This window comes from Podarcis bocagei (assembly GCF_964188305.1).
Source record: "Podarcis bocagei genome assembly, chromosome: 1".
In the NCBI taxonomy this organism is placed as follows: domain Eukaryota; kingdom Metazoa; phylum Chordata; class Lepidosauria; order Squamata; family Lacertidae; genus Podarcis; species Podarcis bocagei.
This window is the reverse complement of record NC_138125.1, coordinates 134,023,311-134,041,772: the sequence shown is the minus strand read 5'-3', so window position 1 is coordinate 134,041,772 and position 18,462 is coordinate 134,023,311. Positions and strand designations below refer to the sequence as shown.

Below are 18,462 nucleotides of genomic sequence, written 5' to 3'. Positions count from 1 at the left end.
CCCCTCCGCAGGTTTTAAAAGCCGGAAGCTACGCTAGGAAGAGGCGGGTCATCGCTCACGTCAATCAAGGAAGGGGCGGTGCTTCTCCCCGTTTGTTTCTAACGGATCGGCCGCGCCCCTCCGAAGGTTTTAAAAGCCGGAAGCTACGCTAGGAGGAGGCGGGTCATCGCTCACGTCAATCAAGGAGGGAAATCGACGGTTGGTTCGCCTCGTTTGTTTTCAATTGACGGCGGAACTTGCGTGCGGGCCACGGGACGTCGGCGGCGTCCTCTCCGAATGTTGCCGAGCGCGTCGCGGAAATCGCCGAGGGCCCTCCGCCATCTTGAGTGCTGAGGAGGCCGCTTCTGAGGAGGCAGCGGCGGAGGAGGCGTCCTGGGTCGTTAAGGCCGGACCGGGTTCCCGCCCCCCACGCCGCGCCGAAGAGGAGGAGGTAACGGGAGGAAGGTCGCGGCGCGGCGGACGAAAGGGCCTCCGCGGTGCTTTCCGTCCTGTTTCCCGGACCGAAGGGAGGCGCGTAGGTAGGCCGCTGTCCGCTTCGCCTTCGCGGCGCCCTTGAGCGGGTCGTCGGGCTGCCTCCGCCCCCGCGGCCGAGACTCCCCTTGCCGGCTTCCCCCCTCGTCGCGTCGCCCCGTGCGGTAATAAAAGACGGCCCCTTTCTTCCCCACGCCGGGTTCCCTACTGCACTGGAGACGAGCCGGGCCTCGGGAAGTAGCAGGCAGGTGTCCCGTCGGCCTCAGGGGCGCCCAAAGGTCACCTTTCGTGAGCTGGCAGAGGGTGCGGAGAGGGAGGGGGCCGTAAGCAGGAGCCGGGCATCGCGATGCAGCGGCAGAAATAAGCCAATGCCCAGGTGGCGCAGCGGGTGAGGGCGCCTGGCTGCTTCACCAGGCAGGTGGCTGGTTCGAGCAGTGGGTTGGGCTAGATGACTCCTGGGGACCCCTTTCAACTCTGTTGTTGTTGTTTAGTCGTTTAGTTGTGTCCGACTCTTTGTGACCCCATGGATCAGAGCACGCCAGGCACTTCTGTCTTCCACTGCCTCCCGCAGTTTGGTCAAACTCATGCTGGTAGCTTCAAGAACACTGTCCAACCACCTCGTCCTCTGTCGTCCCCTTCTCCTTGTGCCCTCCATCTTTCCCAACATCAGGGTCTTTTCCAGGGAGGCTTCTCTTCTCATGAGGTGGCCAAAGTCTTGGAGCCTCAGCTTCAGGATCTGTCCTTCCAGTGAGCACTCAGGGCTGATTTCCTTCAGAATGGATACGTTCTTCTTGCAGTCCATGGGACTCTCAAGAGTCTCCTCCAGCACCATAATTCAAAAGCATAAATTCTTCGGCGATCAGCCTTCTTTATGGTCCAGCTCTCACTTCCATACATCACTCCTGGGAAAATCATAGCTTTAACTATACGGACCTTTGTTGGCAAGGTGATGTCTCTGCCTTTTAAGATGCTGTCTAGGTTTCTCATTGCTTTTCTCCCAAGAAGCAGACGTCTTTTAATTTCGTGGCTGCTGTCACCATCTGCAGTGATCATGGAGCCCAAGAAAGTAAAATCTCTCACTGCCTCCATTTCTTCCCCTTCTGTTTGCCAGAAGGTGATGGGACCAGTGGCCATGATCTTAGTTTTTTTGATGTTGAGCTTCAGACCATATTTTGCGCTCTTCTTTCACCCTCATTAAAAGGTTCTTTAATTCCTCCTCACTTTCTGCCATCAAGGTTGTGTTATCTGCATATCTGAGGTTGTTGATATTTCTTTCGGCAATCTTCCCATCCCACCCATTCAACTTTCCAATGGATTGGCATGCATAACATGGAAAAAAGGACAAGAAAGGGAAAGGGCCAGATAACACCAAGCCGTGGCTAATGTGGCACAGAGGAGAGAATCGGGGTTCAATAAGGCATTTACAGATTGGAGAACTGGGCCTGAACTAAAAAAAGGTTCTGCCCTTAAGAAGGAATAACCAGATGCAGCAGTATAAGAATTTGGGGGGGGGGGCGGGCAGCTGACTTGCCAGTAGTACATTTGAAAAGTCTCTTGTAGGGGTCTTGGTGGACCGCAAAATTAAGTTGAGTCAACAGTGTGATGTAGCAGCAAAAATAAAGGGATGCTGTTGTAGGCTGCATCTGCATAAGCAGAGTGTTCCAATCAAGGGAAATCATAGCATTACTCCCTTGGTCAGACCACACCAGGAGTACTGTGTCTAGTTCTGGGCACCACAGTTTAAGAAGAATTTAGTCACGCTGGAATGTGTGCAGAGGAGGGCTTCTCAAGGTTATGAAGGTCTGGAAACCAAGCCTTATGGGGGAACAGTTGAAGGAGTTGGGTCTGTTTAGGCTGGGAAAGAGGTGACAGAGGAGATACAATAGCCATCGTATCTGAAGGGCTGTCACATGAAGGAAGCAATAAGCTTGTTTTCTGCTTCCGCAGAGGGTAGGACCCAAACCAATGGCTTCAGGCTTTAGCTGAGATTTCTGCATTCTGCATTGCAAGAGTAGATGACCCTTGGGATCCCTTCCAACTCTAAATTTCTATGAAAAGAGGCCCACCAAACCCACCTGTTTACAAGAACAGCAGCAGGTTCACAATGTGATCCTACCCCTGCTTGCTTGCTTATGTTGCAATTTTATATGCTTTCCCAGCCCGTTTCCCCTTATGAAGACAGTATAAGAGCATTGCAGGGCATCACTTGACAGCAGTACTACATGTATAGACAGCACAGCTACAAGCTACCTCCCTTTTTAATGTTACAGATTTAGTGGCAATGCTTATGGAACTATTTGAGACTCAAAATCTACCTCCTTAGGATTTTTGCCATTTACTCTGGAGTAATTGTCACCAAATTCTGCCCTGGGGGAGTGTCCACAGTAATTCTAGCATCTTTCTTATGATCCTTCTCTGTGTTAGTGTGCAGATTTAGGGACTGAGTGTAAAGGAGCTCCTGCACTTTAAAGAGCTGTGAAGAAGTCTCTTCAATAGGTGCGGCGACAACCTACACACAATGTATACTCTGTGAAACGTTTATGTACTCTGCTTACCTTTCACATTTTGTACTTAAGGTTTTTTAAATTTTGTAAAAGCTGTAAGCCGGGGTGGGGAACCTTAGGCCCAGAGGCTGAAGGCCGGGAAACCTTCAGGTACAGAGCATGTTCCCTGCTTCAGACCTTCCTTACAATGCATGGAGGGCAGTAGGAATGTGACAGTAATGTGGGAGTGAACACCTGAATGGGACTTATGTAATTCTTGCATGTGTGACCATATCTGCAAGTATTCATATGCTTGGGTGTCAGAAATGTTGGGTTATAAATTTAAACTATTTTTCATTCATTTTAAATTTAACAAGCTCTTGTTTGAACCTTGTTTTAAACTTTAATTTTAATGTCTTATCGCCAGCACCTTATTTCCAGCACCATGTTGCGACTCCCTGCTGTCCACAAGGCCTTAGCTGGTGCCACTCAGATTACTAAAGGATGTGGTAAGTTGCCTTTATATCCAGTCCATTTATATAGTAACTCTTTCCAGTTTTTGTTGTAATTTTCATTATAGACTCGGTAATTCACAGATAATTCAGATGTCTGAAGTTTAATTATGGACTTAGAATGAAGACAAATTCCATTTTGGGGAAGGAGAATCCACTCTGTTTAATTTGTAAGGCTTTTTTGAAGTCTTAACGAAGTTCATACAAACTTGCTGGCTTTTTACTGAATTCTAAAAAAAATTGTCTGCACTGTACTGTATTTTTTTTAAAGATTTCTATCAAAGTCATTTAGAGAAGTAAAGGCTATAATGAATTGTCATAAAAATAACACACCAACAGGAATCCTTTTAAAAAAATACCTGAAATTTAAAAAAGTATGTCATGTTTTTAGACACACCTCCTTTTAGAGAAAATACTTCATTTTAATGCTTGGAAGCAGCTTCTTGCTGTATATGAATGTAATGCATCCCCCACGTCCCCCTGGCAAGGAAGGAATCAAGTTTGTTTTGGATTGACTGCAATTTAGCATATCAGTCAGACCCTAAACTGTGACTAATCTTAACAATGGTTGGTTCAAATAAGCAGGCTTTAAAAAGTATGAATTGATGTTGGCATATTACAACTAACCATTAAGATTAATCCAATTTGTCCAGGTTGAGATTATATGGCAAGCTCCAGTTAATCCTAAAAGGAAATAAAAACTGAACTCTCATCACAGTGGGGGAGCGCAGAAACCTAGGACCTGCTGTGGCTCATTCTTGTAATGGTAAATTATGGTCTGAACAATCCGTGGTATAAAACACACTGTGCAGATAATGCCATCCTAGGGATTAAATGTTTTTTCCTCTATTTTTGTAAGGTCAGTTTGATAGGTTAAAATTAATAAAATATTATATTCCAGCACCTAAATGACTGACAACTTAAATTCATATTATGCTTTGGGGGTTTTTGCAGGACAGGCTCCTCTCAACTCTCACATGATCAGCATGTGTGCTGAAAGGGGGCGGGGCAGGAGGGGAGGGATGGGATTTGCGTGTGCAACAACAGAATTCCTTGTGTAAGCGGGGATTCCCCTGTATGAGCTTGTGTGCCCTGTTTATCCTTTCAGCAAGTTACTAGTGAATGAATCCAAAATACTTAATCTGACTTCTGAGCAATAAATGATCACATTTTCCATATTTTATTCTTTTGTCTTTCAGTGCGTGCAACGGCAACAGCAGCCAGCAACCTGATAGAGGTTTTCGTTGATGGGAATTCTGTATTAGTACCTCCAGGAACCACAGTACTTCAGGTAGAATAAATTTGTATACACTGTCTCTTTCTATTCACATTCTGTTCACATCCCCTCCAGTACCTGCTGTAATATCTCTTTAAAGCACATTGGACCTTGCTTCTCATGGCTCCATTCCTTTATAGCATTGCAAACCAACTGCAAAGAAAAATAAGTACAGTGGTACCTCAGTTTTCGAACATTTCGGTTTTCAAATGCCTCGGAAGTCGAACATGCCACGTGGCTTCCGTATTGAGCTTTCAGTTTTCGAACGTTTCAGAACTTGAATGGATTACGTTCAAAAACAGAGGTACCACTGTACTTGGATAAAAATAGTAGCTTTTCTTTATAAATGAGAGACTGACAGTGCTTTCCTAACATATCTACTTGGAAGTAAGACCTGTTGTGTTTTAATTGTAACCTGCCTTGGGACCTTAAGGTTAAGGGAAGGGTAATAATAATGATAATTAATGATGAGTTCAATGGGACTTTCTCCTAGGTAAATGCTTATAGACTTGCAGCCTGAGTCATATTTGTATGGAACATGCTAAAAAGTTCCTAACATGTACATTGGCACTTTTTCTCTTTTGTTTTGACTTTTCTGTAGGCCTGTGAAAAAGTTGGAATGCAGATCCCTCGATTTTGCTATCATGACAGATTGTCAGTGGCTGGAAATTGTAGGATGTGTCTCGTGGAGATAGAGAAAGCTCCCAAGGTTGCTAATACTTTTATCTTTCATAAATTGTTGTGTTCTAGAAGTGTAAAGAGCCAACAGGACAGTTAAAGACAAGTGTAAAGCGCTTAGCAGAACAGCTAATGACAACCTTGCTGGCATCTAAATTACAAGTTGCAATATGCCCACTGCTAACAGTTGCTTTTTGACATTATTGTGAATGTTGTGTTCACCTACATAAAGCTGTTGGCATAGTGTGTTTGTGCACGCACACCACACCCCATAGTCAAATTTGACTGGACTTAACCATCCAGGGGTCCTTTACCATTTTACACACATTTATTTTCATATTTGTAGACATCCTATCAAACACATTGATGATAGCGGAGCATCAGCTTTTGGTTTCCATTGAGAAAACAGGGGTGTTAAGCTGTTGGCAGTTAGGGCATTCAGTAACATATAGCGCTGGTATGCGCACATGTGCTTTTACCCACTGCAGGGTGGCAACATGCTGAATCCAACCCAACCAAACAATGTAATTCCTATACTGTGACTTATGCCATTTTTCCAGAGCTTGACAACCCTATAGGATTGCAGCTCTACCTACCTTGTGTGTTATGTCTGGTGCCTGAGAATTTAATCTCTCAGCACTCAGTGATGAAAAAATACAGGCAAGCAGCTGGACTAGAACATTTAAGGTTAATATGTTCTTTACTGTCTCTTGAAAGCCTTTCCTTGTTCCGGCAGTCCATGTGATCGGCAAAAACATCTAAATATTTCTATGGTATACGTTCATAAATGCTTGCAGTGTTCACATGTCCAGCCCTTGGAGGAAGGGATAGCTGTTTTCCTGCAAACGTCAGTCAGATGTTTCTGGGGAAGACCAGAAGGAGAGCATGAAAGATAGCTCAGTCAGTAGAGCATCAGACTCTTAATGTCAGTGTTGTGGGTTTGAGCCCCACGTTGGACAAAAGATTCTTGCATTGCAGGGGACTGCACTAAATGGCCCTCATGGTCCCTTCCAGCTCTCTTCCAATTCTATGATTCCATGATAAGGCAATTGTCATCTCATGCTGTTACCCTCCACCTTCCCCCATAACTGTTATTCAGTAGTAAATTGCATCTTAAAATGGAGGGTCCATGGAATCATAATGACTGTTAGCTTCTGATAAATCCTACTGTCCATGAATTGGATCAGATTTTAAAGCCCTCTAAGCTGCTGGCCGTGACTACATTAATTTATGTATTACGTGAATGTTACTTCCCTTTTTTTTGTTTTGATCTTAAGCCTTGGTGTTGATTTTTATCAATAAGTTTATTATGAAACTAAGGCAAACAGTTGAGGCATTTAATTGATAATACCCTGCCACTATGTGAGCATCCATGTATACAAATTTGTTATTGATGTAGCTTTCTTATGCATTTGTAGCCAGTAGCTGCTTGTGCCATGCCAGTAATGAAGGGTTGGAACATTCTGACAAATTCTGAGAAGTCTAGGAAAGCAAGGTAAGCTCCATCCAATTGTGTGCAAATTGCAATGTATGCTGCTCAGAACTGAGACTTATTGCCAAGTAAGTGTGCAGCAGGGTGCATCTTTAGTCTTCAACATTACAACAGTAAGCTGGGCATGTTTTGTTTTTTTAAGACTCGTTTTTAACAGAAATCTTAATGCTTGAACACACTTTCAAAGGAGGACATAATTATTAATAGCATGCTGTATTAAAATAAATGAATTCATGTATTACTAGTCTATAAAGTGTTTTTAGCATACATTAAATGCTAAATATATATGGTGGTTTCTCTTTTACTGACCTCCAACAGAGAAGGCGTAATGGAGTTCTTGTTGGCAAACCACCCACTGGACTGCCCCATCTGTGATCAGGGAGGCGAATGTGACCTTCAGGTATAGTGTCTTGGATTTTTAAAATGGCCTTCGGGGTAAAACTTTGCTTCTCAGTCACATATGTTCATTTATTTGGGTTTATTTGTCTTTAGGACCAGTCAATGATGTTTGGCAGTGATAGGAGCAGATTCCTAGAAGGCAAACGTGCAGTGGAAGACAAGAACCTCGGCCCACTAGTGAAAACGATCATGACCCGGTGCATACAATGTACTCGATGCATTAGGTAACTGCTACCCTGTTTTGTACACCAACAGTGTGTATGCATAGTTATCTTGTTATTGGGGACATTCATCAGCCCGTTGCTTGTGTTCAGTTGCTTATGAAAGATCATTCTTTAGTTCTGTTCCACTGCTGAATTCTCTCTGGAAGCACCGAAGGAGTCCACACATTTTTCACATGAGCAGCTGACTATTTCATAATGTAAAATCAGGTGGGCACAAACAAGGATATGGAATAAAAATGCACTCGTGTGAAAATCTTTCATTTTAGCTTTGTGTCGGGTCACTTGTTAGAAATAGGATACCTGGCTGCTGTAACAAAGTACGCTATGGAGTGCTCCCTGTTTGGATTCCAGGCACTTCATTCCCTCTTCTCTACCCCACTCCCACAGTGTTTTGTTTTATCTCCCAGTAGTCAGTTACCCACTTAGCATGCTCAGTCTTCATTGGGTTGTTGTAGAGGAACAGGAGTTTTGCAACAAAATGCCTGAACTGTTTCTGGAAGCACCACAAGCCTAAGATAAATTAATGTAGAGAGATTTTAATGTGGTACAGTGACTTACACTTAACGGAAACTTAGTAGACTTCATAGTTCCTTTTAAGTTTTACTTTCCCTGAACCTGTGAGTTGAGGCAGGTCAGATAGCTAGGTGTGGGTGGTTCTTGCATTATAATAAACGCTTTACAGGGGCTATAGCTGCAGAAAATTACTTTTACATGTGAGGCTAGAAATGCTTTTCATTCATCTGAACAATTGCTAGTTCAGAAGTGCTCAGTTATAAATCCTTCTTTTTGATTGTTTCTTTAAAAGAATTTTTTTCTTGCAAAGACAAACTGACATTTCATGTATTGCTGTGTTTTGTTTTTGCTTTCATTTGTCAGGTTTGCAAGTGAGATTGCAGGAGTTGATGACCTAGGAACCACAGGAAGAGGAAATGAGATGCAAGTTGGCACTTATATTGAGAAAATGTTCATGTCAGAGTTATCCGGCAATGTGATTGATATCTGCCCAGTAGGTGCCCTTACCTCCAAGCCGTATGCTTTTACATCTCGACCCTGGGAGACAAGGCATGTGTCTTTATTGGCACTTGAAGTGTCACTTTAAATATAATTCTTTTATTGTGCTATATGCTAAGTGTCAAATATTCAGATTAATTGAGACATGGGAACGTAGCATTTCCCCATGGCTTCTGGACTGTATTTGTAACCTTGAACCTTTTGAAGGTCATAAGAATCCTAATAATACAAAAGCTAATATAAATAAAATTTATCATGGTTCAGGAATGTATCCATAGAGCACATTCATTGGCGGTGTGTTGACCTGGGATAACTTGCCCATAATAAGCATTTCCACCAATTTTGGAAAATTCTGGTCTCTTTCAGAACCATGTAGCTTCTGCTTCATGTCAGATGGTGGCACCAACAACAGTGCTCTGTTATTCCAGTTCAGCCATTCTTGAAGCAAAATTGCTTGCCACAGGGAACCAGGCAGTGGGTCATGCCTGCCTTCCTTGTGGAACGTCCACCCATCAGATGTCAAAGAGATAAACAAATATACGACCTTTTATAGATGTCTGAAGGCAGCCCTGTATCACGACACTTAATGCCTGATGTTCTGTTGTGTTGTTTCTGTACATGCTGTTGGAAGCCGCCCAGAGTGACTGGGACAACCCAGTCAGATGGGTGGGGTACAAAAAATTGCTGCTGCTGCTGGCATGGGCTGTTCAGGCTGCAGAACTGAGAAAGGAAGGGTGAGGAAAGAATGGTAGTACAGTGGTGCCCCGCAAGACGAAAAACTCGCTAGACAAAAGGGTTTTTCGGTTTTTGCGTTGCTTCGCTAGACGATTTTCCCTATGGGCTTGCTTCGCAAGACGAAAACGTCTTGCGAGTTTGTTCGCTTTTTTCTTAAAGCCGCTTGAAGAGGCAGTTGCGACGGACCGTGCTTCGCAAGACGAAAAACATCGCAAGACGAAAAGACTCGCGGAACGAATTAATTTCGTCTTGCGAGGCACCACTGTAATGAGATAGTAGTAGTCCTTTACAGGCTGAATTTATATTAAGTGCTGGTAGTTGCTGACTTCTGATTTGCAATATATTATGGGAGGTTAGTCATTCTTGTCGTCCATGATTAGAGTTCTTAGAAACTTGGGAGCATTTGGGAATGTTTCGTGCGAGATTTGTTTTCCAGATAACAGCATCCAGATAAGTTTTGCAATTGAAGGACTCTGTTCTTTTCGCTTAGGAAGACAGAATCCATTGATGTTCTTGATGCAGTAGGGAGTAACATTGTGGTAAGCACTCGAACTGGAGAAGTGATGAGGATTTTGCCAAGACTACATGAAGATATCAATGAGGAATGGATATCCGATAAAACAAGGTATGCTTTAACATGTATGTAAAACATGATATTCTCAGAAGAGAATTTTAGTACAAAAATATACAGTTACCACACTTTCTTCATTTCATTTTTGAAGATTTAGGAACAGTTCAAGAATTACTTGCAAATGGATGTTGATCAATTTCTGTTGCAGCACAAAAAAAACAACAACAAAACACTGCTATCTCCTCTGGAAATTTTGGGGGCTTAGCTGTGTATATTCTTCAATAGGATTATGCCTAATATGTTTGTATTTTCCTAATTTTAAAATTGTAGATTTTTAAAACTTTCTTTGGCCATTTCCACTTAAGAAGGTCTGGTTATGAACAAAACACTTAAGTATATGTGCCATAGAAAATGACAAAGTAATTCAAACTTTCTGAAAAGGTGGTATGCTGATAGGTCTCTGTTAATGAAGTAGCTGCTGATAGCTGGGTTGTTCCTTCAGCAGTTGCTTCATCATTATCTTGATCTTCACTCCAGATTTGCTTATGATGGTTTGAAACGTCAGCGTCTTATTGAGCCAATGATAAAGAATGAAGAAGGGCTGTTCACTTACGTGTCTTGGGAAGAGGCCTTGAGCCGTGTGGCAGGAGTGGTAAGAAAATATTGTTTCTTACAGTGTACTTTTGACCATAGCTAAGGTGCTTGACCGACTACTTTCACAGTAGTACTGAACCTAATGAAATCATTACTAATGACTACACTGCAATCATTAACTAAAGTTCTTATAATTTGGGGGAGTGAAATTTGAACTTAAGTCATGCTTTCTTCACTTTAGAATTCAGGGGTTAATTGCATTACACATCTTGTAATTTTAAGGTGTAGCTCAGGAACTTGTTTTGCATTGTGGACTCTGAAGAGCCATATTATGTCTTGAATGCCACCTTTACATATCAGGATAGTTTTGCTTCCTCCTCTGCAATCTTGTGAATATTTAAAAGAATAAGCAATGCGTCCCACCTGCATTTTATTTGGGGGGGGGGGTTAGAGGAAATTGGCTTACCGTTCTCTATTTTTCTAGTTGTCGAAGATGAAAGCTTTTCCACTTTTTTTTTTTACACAAAACGTACCAAATTTGCTGCTAAAATTTTAATATAATATCTCATATCATCTTCTGTTTCCTCATTTGCAGCTTCAGGGGAGCCAAGGTAATGATATAGCTGCAATTGCAGGCGGACTTGTGGATGCAGAAGCACTTGTATCTCTTAAAGACTTGCTGAATAGAGTAAACTCTGACAACCTGTGTACTGAAGAGGTCTTCCCTACCGCAGGAGCTGGGTAAGTTAATGCTGACAGCTGTACTACTACTGGACTAAAAGCATCAGGGACAGCCCAAGTCATTTTCTGCTTGAGACTAGGACAAGATAGAGCCCAATATCATGTTCACCATCTGATTGGACAGGCAGTTGAATCTATATTTGACATTGATAAGGCTGTGTCTTTTTGAGGGCAGCAGGCTAGCTTAGAGGGTACTGGCTGGGATGTCGTCCTTGCTGCCACTTCCCAGCCTTTGCCATCTAAGGTGAGGGCCTCATTCTGCTTAATGGTAGGGCTGGCCCTGAAAAGCATATCCTCAGATGATGATGATGATAATCATCATAATAATATAAATAACTTTATTATTTATACCCTACCCATCTGGCTGTGTTTCCCCAGCCACTCAGGGCGACTCCCAACAGAATTAAAAGCACAATAAAACATCAAACATTAAAAACTTCCATAAACAGGGCTGCCTTCAGATGTCGGATCAGCCTGTAAGTTGTCAATTTTGACATATCAGAACTGTATATATTAGGAGGACCACGTAAGTTTTAGTAGAGGCAGGTATAAAGTAAGCATAGAGCCGTTTTCACAGAAGAAAGTGAAAATGCTCATATGACCCTATTAGTTTATTTTAATGCACAGTGGAATCCAGGACCAGGATTTGGATTTATTATTTTGAGATCTAGTATTTTTATGAAATAAAAGAATTCTTAACAGAGGTATTTCAGAGTCCTTCCCATTGGAATACCCCAGTCATATTTTCCTTTTTTGTGTGTATTCTGTTACAGAACAGACCTGCGATCTAATTACTTGCTTAATACCAAGATTGCAGGAGTGGAAGAGGCAGATGTCTTGCTCCTGGTTGGTACCAATCCACGCTTTGAGGCACCTCTCTTCAACGCCAGAATCCGAAAGAGGTTTGTAGCTTCATGAAAGTAGCAGATGTTAAATGGCTTGCTCCATGCAAATGAGAAACTGCATCTTGAAAGTGGAATATTGGGTCCTTCTATGTATTAAACTGGGAACTATTTAATTTGGACAATGTCTTGATGGCTGTAGTTATATCACTTGCTGTGCATTGTGCTAATGCAATATACACATTAAGGGTCTGTGACTGTTGTGGTTATTGTACTAAGAAAAAGGAGTACTTTCAGAATAAAAAAATGCAAGGGCTCCAAAACTGCATTTCATAAGATCATAGATCTTCAATTCATGTTAAGCAGTTCATACAATCTCCTTGCTAGAGTTGTCTTCATGCTGCCTAGCAAGCTGTCCCTGAAAATCTGGGAAATAGCACAACATTCTCTGATGCAATGTGTCAGGAGAGGAGAAAGTCAATTGAATACATTTAAGGTGTTGCATCTGTTTTATGTCTTAAAAATTAGGGCTCCTACTCGGTGCTTTTTTCTAGAAAGGTAGGTACCGGTACTCACCATGAAGTTGTTACAGCAAGGGCCACACTTTTTAACAACAAAAAAAATGGTGCCAGTACTGCGTACCCTTGAGAACCCCCTGAAAAAAAAGCACTGCCGATACCTGTCTTTGGGTGCAGCGCATCTGTTAAGTTTCAGCAGCTTCTGTACAAGGAACTCTTTGCAAGAATATATTGTGCAAAAATAAAATGACCATGCACTGATTTCTCTGCACATTATAAAACCTTAATAGCATTTTTCGTGCTCCATTTTCAGCTGGCTACACAATGAACTTAAAGTGGCTCTTGTGGGCAGCCCAGTTGACTTGACTTACACATATGATCACCTGGGAGATTCCCCACAGATACTCCTGGACATTGCTTCAGAAAAACACCCATTCAGCAAGGTACCTTTAACAAAATGCAGTGCTTTGGAGTGGTAGATTATAATCAAGGTATTAAAGGTAGCAAGGTATTAAATTTTGTAAAATGGTGGTGATATTTAGTACTCATGTATGGGTTCATATTTAGTATGCTTTTGAGAGCAGCCTGGTAGAAGGCACTCCACACCATAGAGGCCACTTATCCCTCCAGTGGAAATAAAGGACCCAGGACCACCCCCAAGTTTGGATACCTCTGGGGGAGCATGACCCCCCCAACTAAAACAGATTCCACCTCCCTCATCCAGATAGGGGAACTGCCTACTAACAGCGCATTTGCCAGTGGTGGCACATATTTGTTTTTAAAAGCTGTAGTTGGCCTTTTCATTCAGTTTGTTAGCTCTGAGGTTAACACCCTGCTCTCTTGCAACTTCCACACAGGTCCTGAACCAGGCTAAAAAGCCAATGGTCGTGGTTGGCAGTGCAGCACTTCAGCGTGGTGATGGGGCAGCCATTCATTCAGCCATTTCCACCATTGCACAAAATGCAAGTACAAAAAGTGGAGCTGATCCCAGCTGGAAAGTCATGAACATTCTTCATAGGTTTGCTCAACATGTCTTCGTCCCTTTTTTATTGTCTTGTATGGTGAGGTTTAAAGGCTTCCTAGGTCAAAGCTGCTGGCTTCATTCATCTGGCTCAAGTGTAAGATAAGAGATTTACTGGGAAACAAGTGTCGCAAAAGGGTTGCTTGTTTGTAGAACCTAGCATTTTGTCAACTTAATCTATAAAGGGGTTATTGTCCAGTAATGGGATTAGCAGGACATGCTCATATGCATTCAGAGCCAAATAGAAACTTATTTCAAAATTGAGCATGGAACACTAACTCCAGGTAAAAGCTCATTTTTGTGTGTGTACAGTATACATACATGTCCCAAATTAGCCTCCCCCCCCCCATTTCTCAGTGATTGTGTGTTTTCATGCATTGTTACAGTTTAGAAAGTGCTTCAAATAATTGGGCTTTGCCCTGGTAACTTTCAGCATGTTTTATAGCTGTGGATCTGAATGAATAACTTAGGATTTATACCCCCTGGATATTTTACCTGATCTGATTTTGAGAGAGGAATTTTAGATAATCGGGTGAAATTGTAATCTCTTCCTCGACAGGGTTGCAAGCCAAGTAGCTGCCCTTGACCTAGGCTACAAGCCAGGAGTGGATGCGATCCGGAAGAACCCTCCTAAAGTGTTGTACCTTTTAGGGGCTGATGCAGGCTGTGTTACTCGGCAAGATTTGCCTCAGAATTGCTTTATAATTTATCAGGGTAAGTAGCACCATTTGATCACAAATCAAGGGAGGAATTTAAAGTTGCTCTATTTGGATCATTTCCTCATCACAAGCATTTCTGCTTTCCTGGTAAAATTATCTCCCCTCTCTGCCCCCGCCACTACTGTGAGGGTTCTCCTGACCTCTCAAGCCAATTTGGTGGTGTTGGGGAGAGTACTTTTTCACTAGCAGGACTCCTTGTGCTGGCTCCCGCTCATCCAACTATTTAGTTGAATCCATCCCTAAGAAATGAAGAATTGGAGTAAGCTACCTAAGGCAATGCGCACATGTGTTTGAGTCTGAAGTATGTTTCAGGTGAATGGCTTAACTCCCAGTTGTACCTGTGCTTATTACAGATGTTTCTACCTGTTGTTTGAAATGTTTGCCTTTACACATACCTATTGCCTCAGGCTCAATATACCAAGCATCAAATAAGTGCGTAGAAAATAAGCATCATTTCTGCAGCCCTCTGCCTTTCCCAAAAACGTGTTTGAGAGATTTTTGTTTTATGTTAAAGCTGTACATTTTCTGTTCTGTTTCCTGATTTGAAGGCCAGAAGTAGCTGTTAAGTAGAAGTATACTTTGGCACAGAAGAAATGGAAAGTGTTGAATGCTGATTTGTGTTTTAAGGGGACTTTATCCCTAATAAACTAAACCTAATGTCAGTGTTTGCGCTGTGCCCTCTATGATGACTAGAGTGGGTAGCTTGTGTTTGAGAGCCAGATTACTTCTTAAATTGGGAGAACTAAGTTATTTTAAGCAACATAGAAACTTGGTGTAACCAGGAAAGAATCCTTACATGAATCCTATCAGCTAGCACAGTTAATTTGTCTAAACTGGTAGAATTCTTTATAGTTGCTTAAAATGTAAGTTACCTTGAACAAATTAGTGAAGAGCTATTTAACCTGGAAGAAATGGTCTGATAATTCCAGCAGGTAAAATGATAAGCCTTTGATAATGGGGGAATTCTTGAGGGAATATGTATAGGCTTTTACAGTGTCCTGGCTAAGACATATAAACCATGAACCAAAGCTGAATCAAAAGTGTGCAGTTTGTAACCCAAAGATAGAAAGAGCTAAAAGAATACAAGATTAATAAGAGTACAAAATAAAAAGAGTACTTAGCAGTGCATGGTGTAAAGTTAGGATACATGATGATATTGGAAGTATATCTGTTGGCACTGGGGAAGTTTCTGGTACCACAACTGAGAAAATTAAAACTGAGAACTTCATTTTGAAAACAGGCACAGTATGGCTTTAATATATAAATACATACAAAGTATTAAAAGGCATTCTGTCTCTGTAAGGTGATGTCAGCAAGCATATCGCTTGACAATAGTAGCAGTTTGTATAACAATTTCTTCAAAGCTGTAGCTAGAGATAAAAACAGGATATCCAAACACAGTACCGAAAAAGCAAACTTCAGCCAGTCAAAAGTAGAACTGAAGGAGACTAATCAAGCCAAGACAGCAGAAAAGAGAAATCAGCGACGTTCTTGGAGTGCAATTTTCACCTAACTATCGAAATGTAATCTAGACTTTTATGGATACAGGAATTTAAACATACAGTACAGCCGCACTGTGAAGTTTCCCATTGCTACTGACACTTTTACTGGATTCCGTTTCAGGGCACCATGGTGACGTAGGCGCTCCTATGGCGGATGTTATTCTTCCAGGAGCAGCTTATACAGAAAAGGCTGCAACGTACGTGAACACTGAAGGTAGAGCTCAACAAACCAGAGTAGCTGTGACACCACCTGGCATGGCAAGAGAAGACTGGAGAATAATTAGAGCCATCTCTGAGGTACTGCAAGTGTAGCAGAAATGGACCTTTCCAGTAACAGTCTTTTTTATTACTATACTACTGTTTTGATTCTCGTGTCATGTCACTACACATTTTAAAACAAGCCGTGGTTGAATATGAAGAAGCAGTATGCTGGTATATGTTGCTAAGAGGTTCTCGATTGATTCCTCTCCTGCTCCTGCTGGGAAACAAGTTAGTCTGACTTGTTGTGATGCCAGAACCCAGGCTTGTGTTTTCTCTCTCCCCAAGCATCCAGAGACCAGTAACCAAGTTTGCTCTTAGCTTAATGTTTCTGGCTGGTTTGAGGAACACAATCATGCCTTTGTTCAGACATCATGACAAACCAAACTCTGGCATGAGCACTGTGGCCTGGACATCCTATATTGATTTGTAAGCTCCACTGCACTGCAGTCTTCCGAAATGAATTGCTATGAAGTGCAAATATTAGAAATACAGTGGTGCCTCGCAAGACGAAATTAATCCGTTCCGCGAGTCTCTTCGTCTAGTGGTTTTTTTCATCTTGCGAAGCAACCCTATTAGCGGCTTAGCGCTATTAGCGGTTTAGCGGCTATTAAAGGCTTAGCGGCTAAAAGGCTATTAGCGGCTTAGAAAAAGGGGGGGGGGCGAAAAAAATCGCAAGACTCGCAAGACTTTTTCGTTTTGCGAAGCAAGCCCATAGGGAAATTCATCTTGCGAAGCACATTGAAAAACGGAAAACCCTTTCGTCTAGCGGGTTTTTCACCTTGCGAGGCCTTCGTCTTGAGGGGCACCACTGTATACCATTTATGTGAAATATCTGGCAAATCCTGCTAAAAGTGTGTGTGGACTGACTTTATTTGCATGCTTGACTATCTGGAGAAGGATGGTAACATATTGTTGATTTTGCTCAGTGGTTTGAATCAGTTAAGACACACCGTTTGGAACTGCACAAATTCAAACAAACCTGGGTGGGATGCTAGGCATAAACAAATTTGCCAACCATTTCGCTTTCTCTTGTACTTGAGCCAATCAGAAATTCTACTTTCTAAATGGTTGCCCTATTTACCCTAATAATTACAGATTGTATCTGATCTTAATCCTACACAAGGTAGACTCATTGAACTTAATGGATGTGACTAACTGAGGTCCATTGATTTCAAGGGGGCATCCTATACTGAATAACTAAGTTGGATACAATCCTGTACCTTTCAAGATGTACCCTTTTAAGCATGTTCATTGCAAAGGTAGTGTGTTTACCAAGAAGGAACAAATCTGAACCCCAGTCTTGAGGTTCTTCCTCCCGCTTTTCTTTTTCAGATAGCTGGCATGACCCTCCCCTATGACACACTTGATCAAGTGAGGAGCAGGTTAGAAGAAGTATCTCCTAACTTGGTCAGATATGATGATGTGGAGGAAGCAAACTACTTTAGCCAAGCAAATGAGCTGTCAAAGGTATGGGGTTTTACATTTATGCAGCGATAGCAAAATAAGTGTGTCTTGTGTCCTGCTGAAAAAGGTACCACAGGGCAAGTGAGAACAATTATTTTCATAAAGATGACTGCTTATTCTTTTTCAATGCAGGCAGTTAATCAGAAACTTCTTGGTGATCCTCTTGTTCCACCCCAGCTCACAGTTAAAGACTTCTATATGACAGGTAACAGCAGTACATGATCTCAATAGTGTGTCTTACTTAATACATGGATACATAATATTTCCCGTTTCTTCAGTTGAGAGGCATACCAATTTTGTTTCTGTGCAAAATACTTTAATTGCAGATACCATGTTCAGTGAACAACACTTGTAAGTCTTAAAACTTCTAGAGGTAATAGACATGTTTTTCTTTGCAGATCCCATTAGTAGAGCATCACAGACAATGGCTAAATGTGTTAAAGCGGTTACCGAAGGGGCCAAGGCTATTGAAGAACCCTCCATCTGCTAAGGAAATCCTAGAGTTACCAGTGTCGGATCAGGCATTCTTATGACTTTTCCCCAAAAATAATAATTTTGTGGTGGTCTATTTAGGTTTCCACTTTCTTTATGAATGCGGGTGAAAGTTTATTTAAAGCCAGCTGTCCAGTGTTCATTTGCTAATTATGTTCAGCACAGCTTGAATGTATTTAGACATACATATTATGTATACTGATTGTGTACAAACATGATGTAAAATTAAAGCAGTTTTACATATGTAATACCGTTTCTCTGCACTGTGTTTCTCCAGTAAGTTAAATATAAAATTCGCTCAAAGTACAGATGGCAAACTTTGGACAGAGGTGAAATCTTAACACTTGCAATGTGAAACAATGTAGCAAGCATCTTGTTACTTTTTTTTTTTTTGCAGAAACATTTAGTTAATGTGACATTGGTGGGTTTGTACAACTAACTCACCAACAGGTTAAA

The 18,462-nt window shown here is 41.8% G+C and overlaps 1 protein-coding gene across 2 annotated transcripts; it reads left to right on the top strand.

The window, feature by feature from the left end:
• The first annotated feature begins 290 nt into the window (after window positions 1–290).
• NDUFS1 (NADH:ubiquinone oxidoreductase core subunit S1) lies at window positions 291–18,254 on the top strand. Of its 2 annotated transcripts, none has more exons than XM_081167110.1 (19): window positions 291–518; window positions 3,382–3,463; window positions 4,666–4,757; window positions 5,344–5,451; window positions 6,839–6,915; window positions 7,231–7,312; window positions 7,405–7,535; window positions 8,412–8,601; window positions 9,776–9,906; window positions 10,390–10,504; window positions 11,042–11,187; window positions 11,961–12,089; window positions 12,861–12,990; window positions 13,405–13,565; window positions 14,128–14,282; window positions 15,911–16,086; window positions 17,383–17,517; window positions 17,647–17,719; window positions 17,913–18,254. In XM_081167110.1, the coding sequence occupies exons 2-19, from the start codon at window positions 3,400–3,402 to the stop codon at window positions 18,002–18,004; spliced, it is 2,187 nt and encodes a 728-aa protein (XP_081023236.1). In that variant the 5' UTR covers window positions 291–518; window positions 3,382–3,399; the 3' UTR covers window positions 18,005–18,254. The 2 variants fall into 2 exon arrangements, with proteins under 2 accessions (XP_081023236.1, XP_081023235.1); XM_081167109.1 differs by having other exon boundaries at window positions 292–518; window positions 8,412–8,597; window positions 9,772–9,906.
• The last annotated feature ends 208 nt before the right edge of the window (window positions 18,255–18,462 follow it).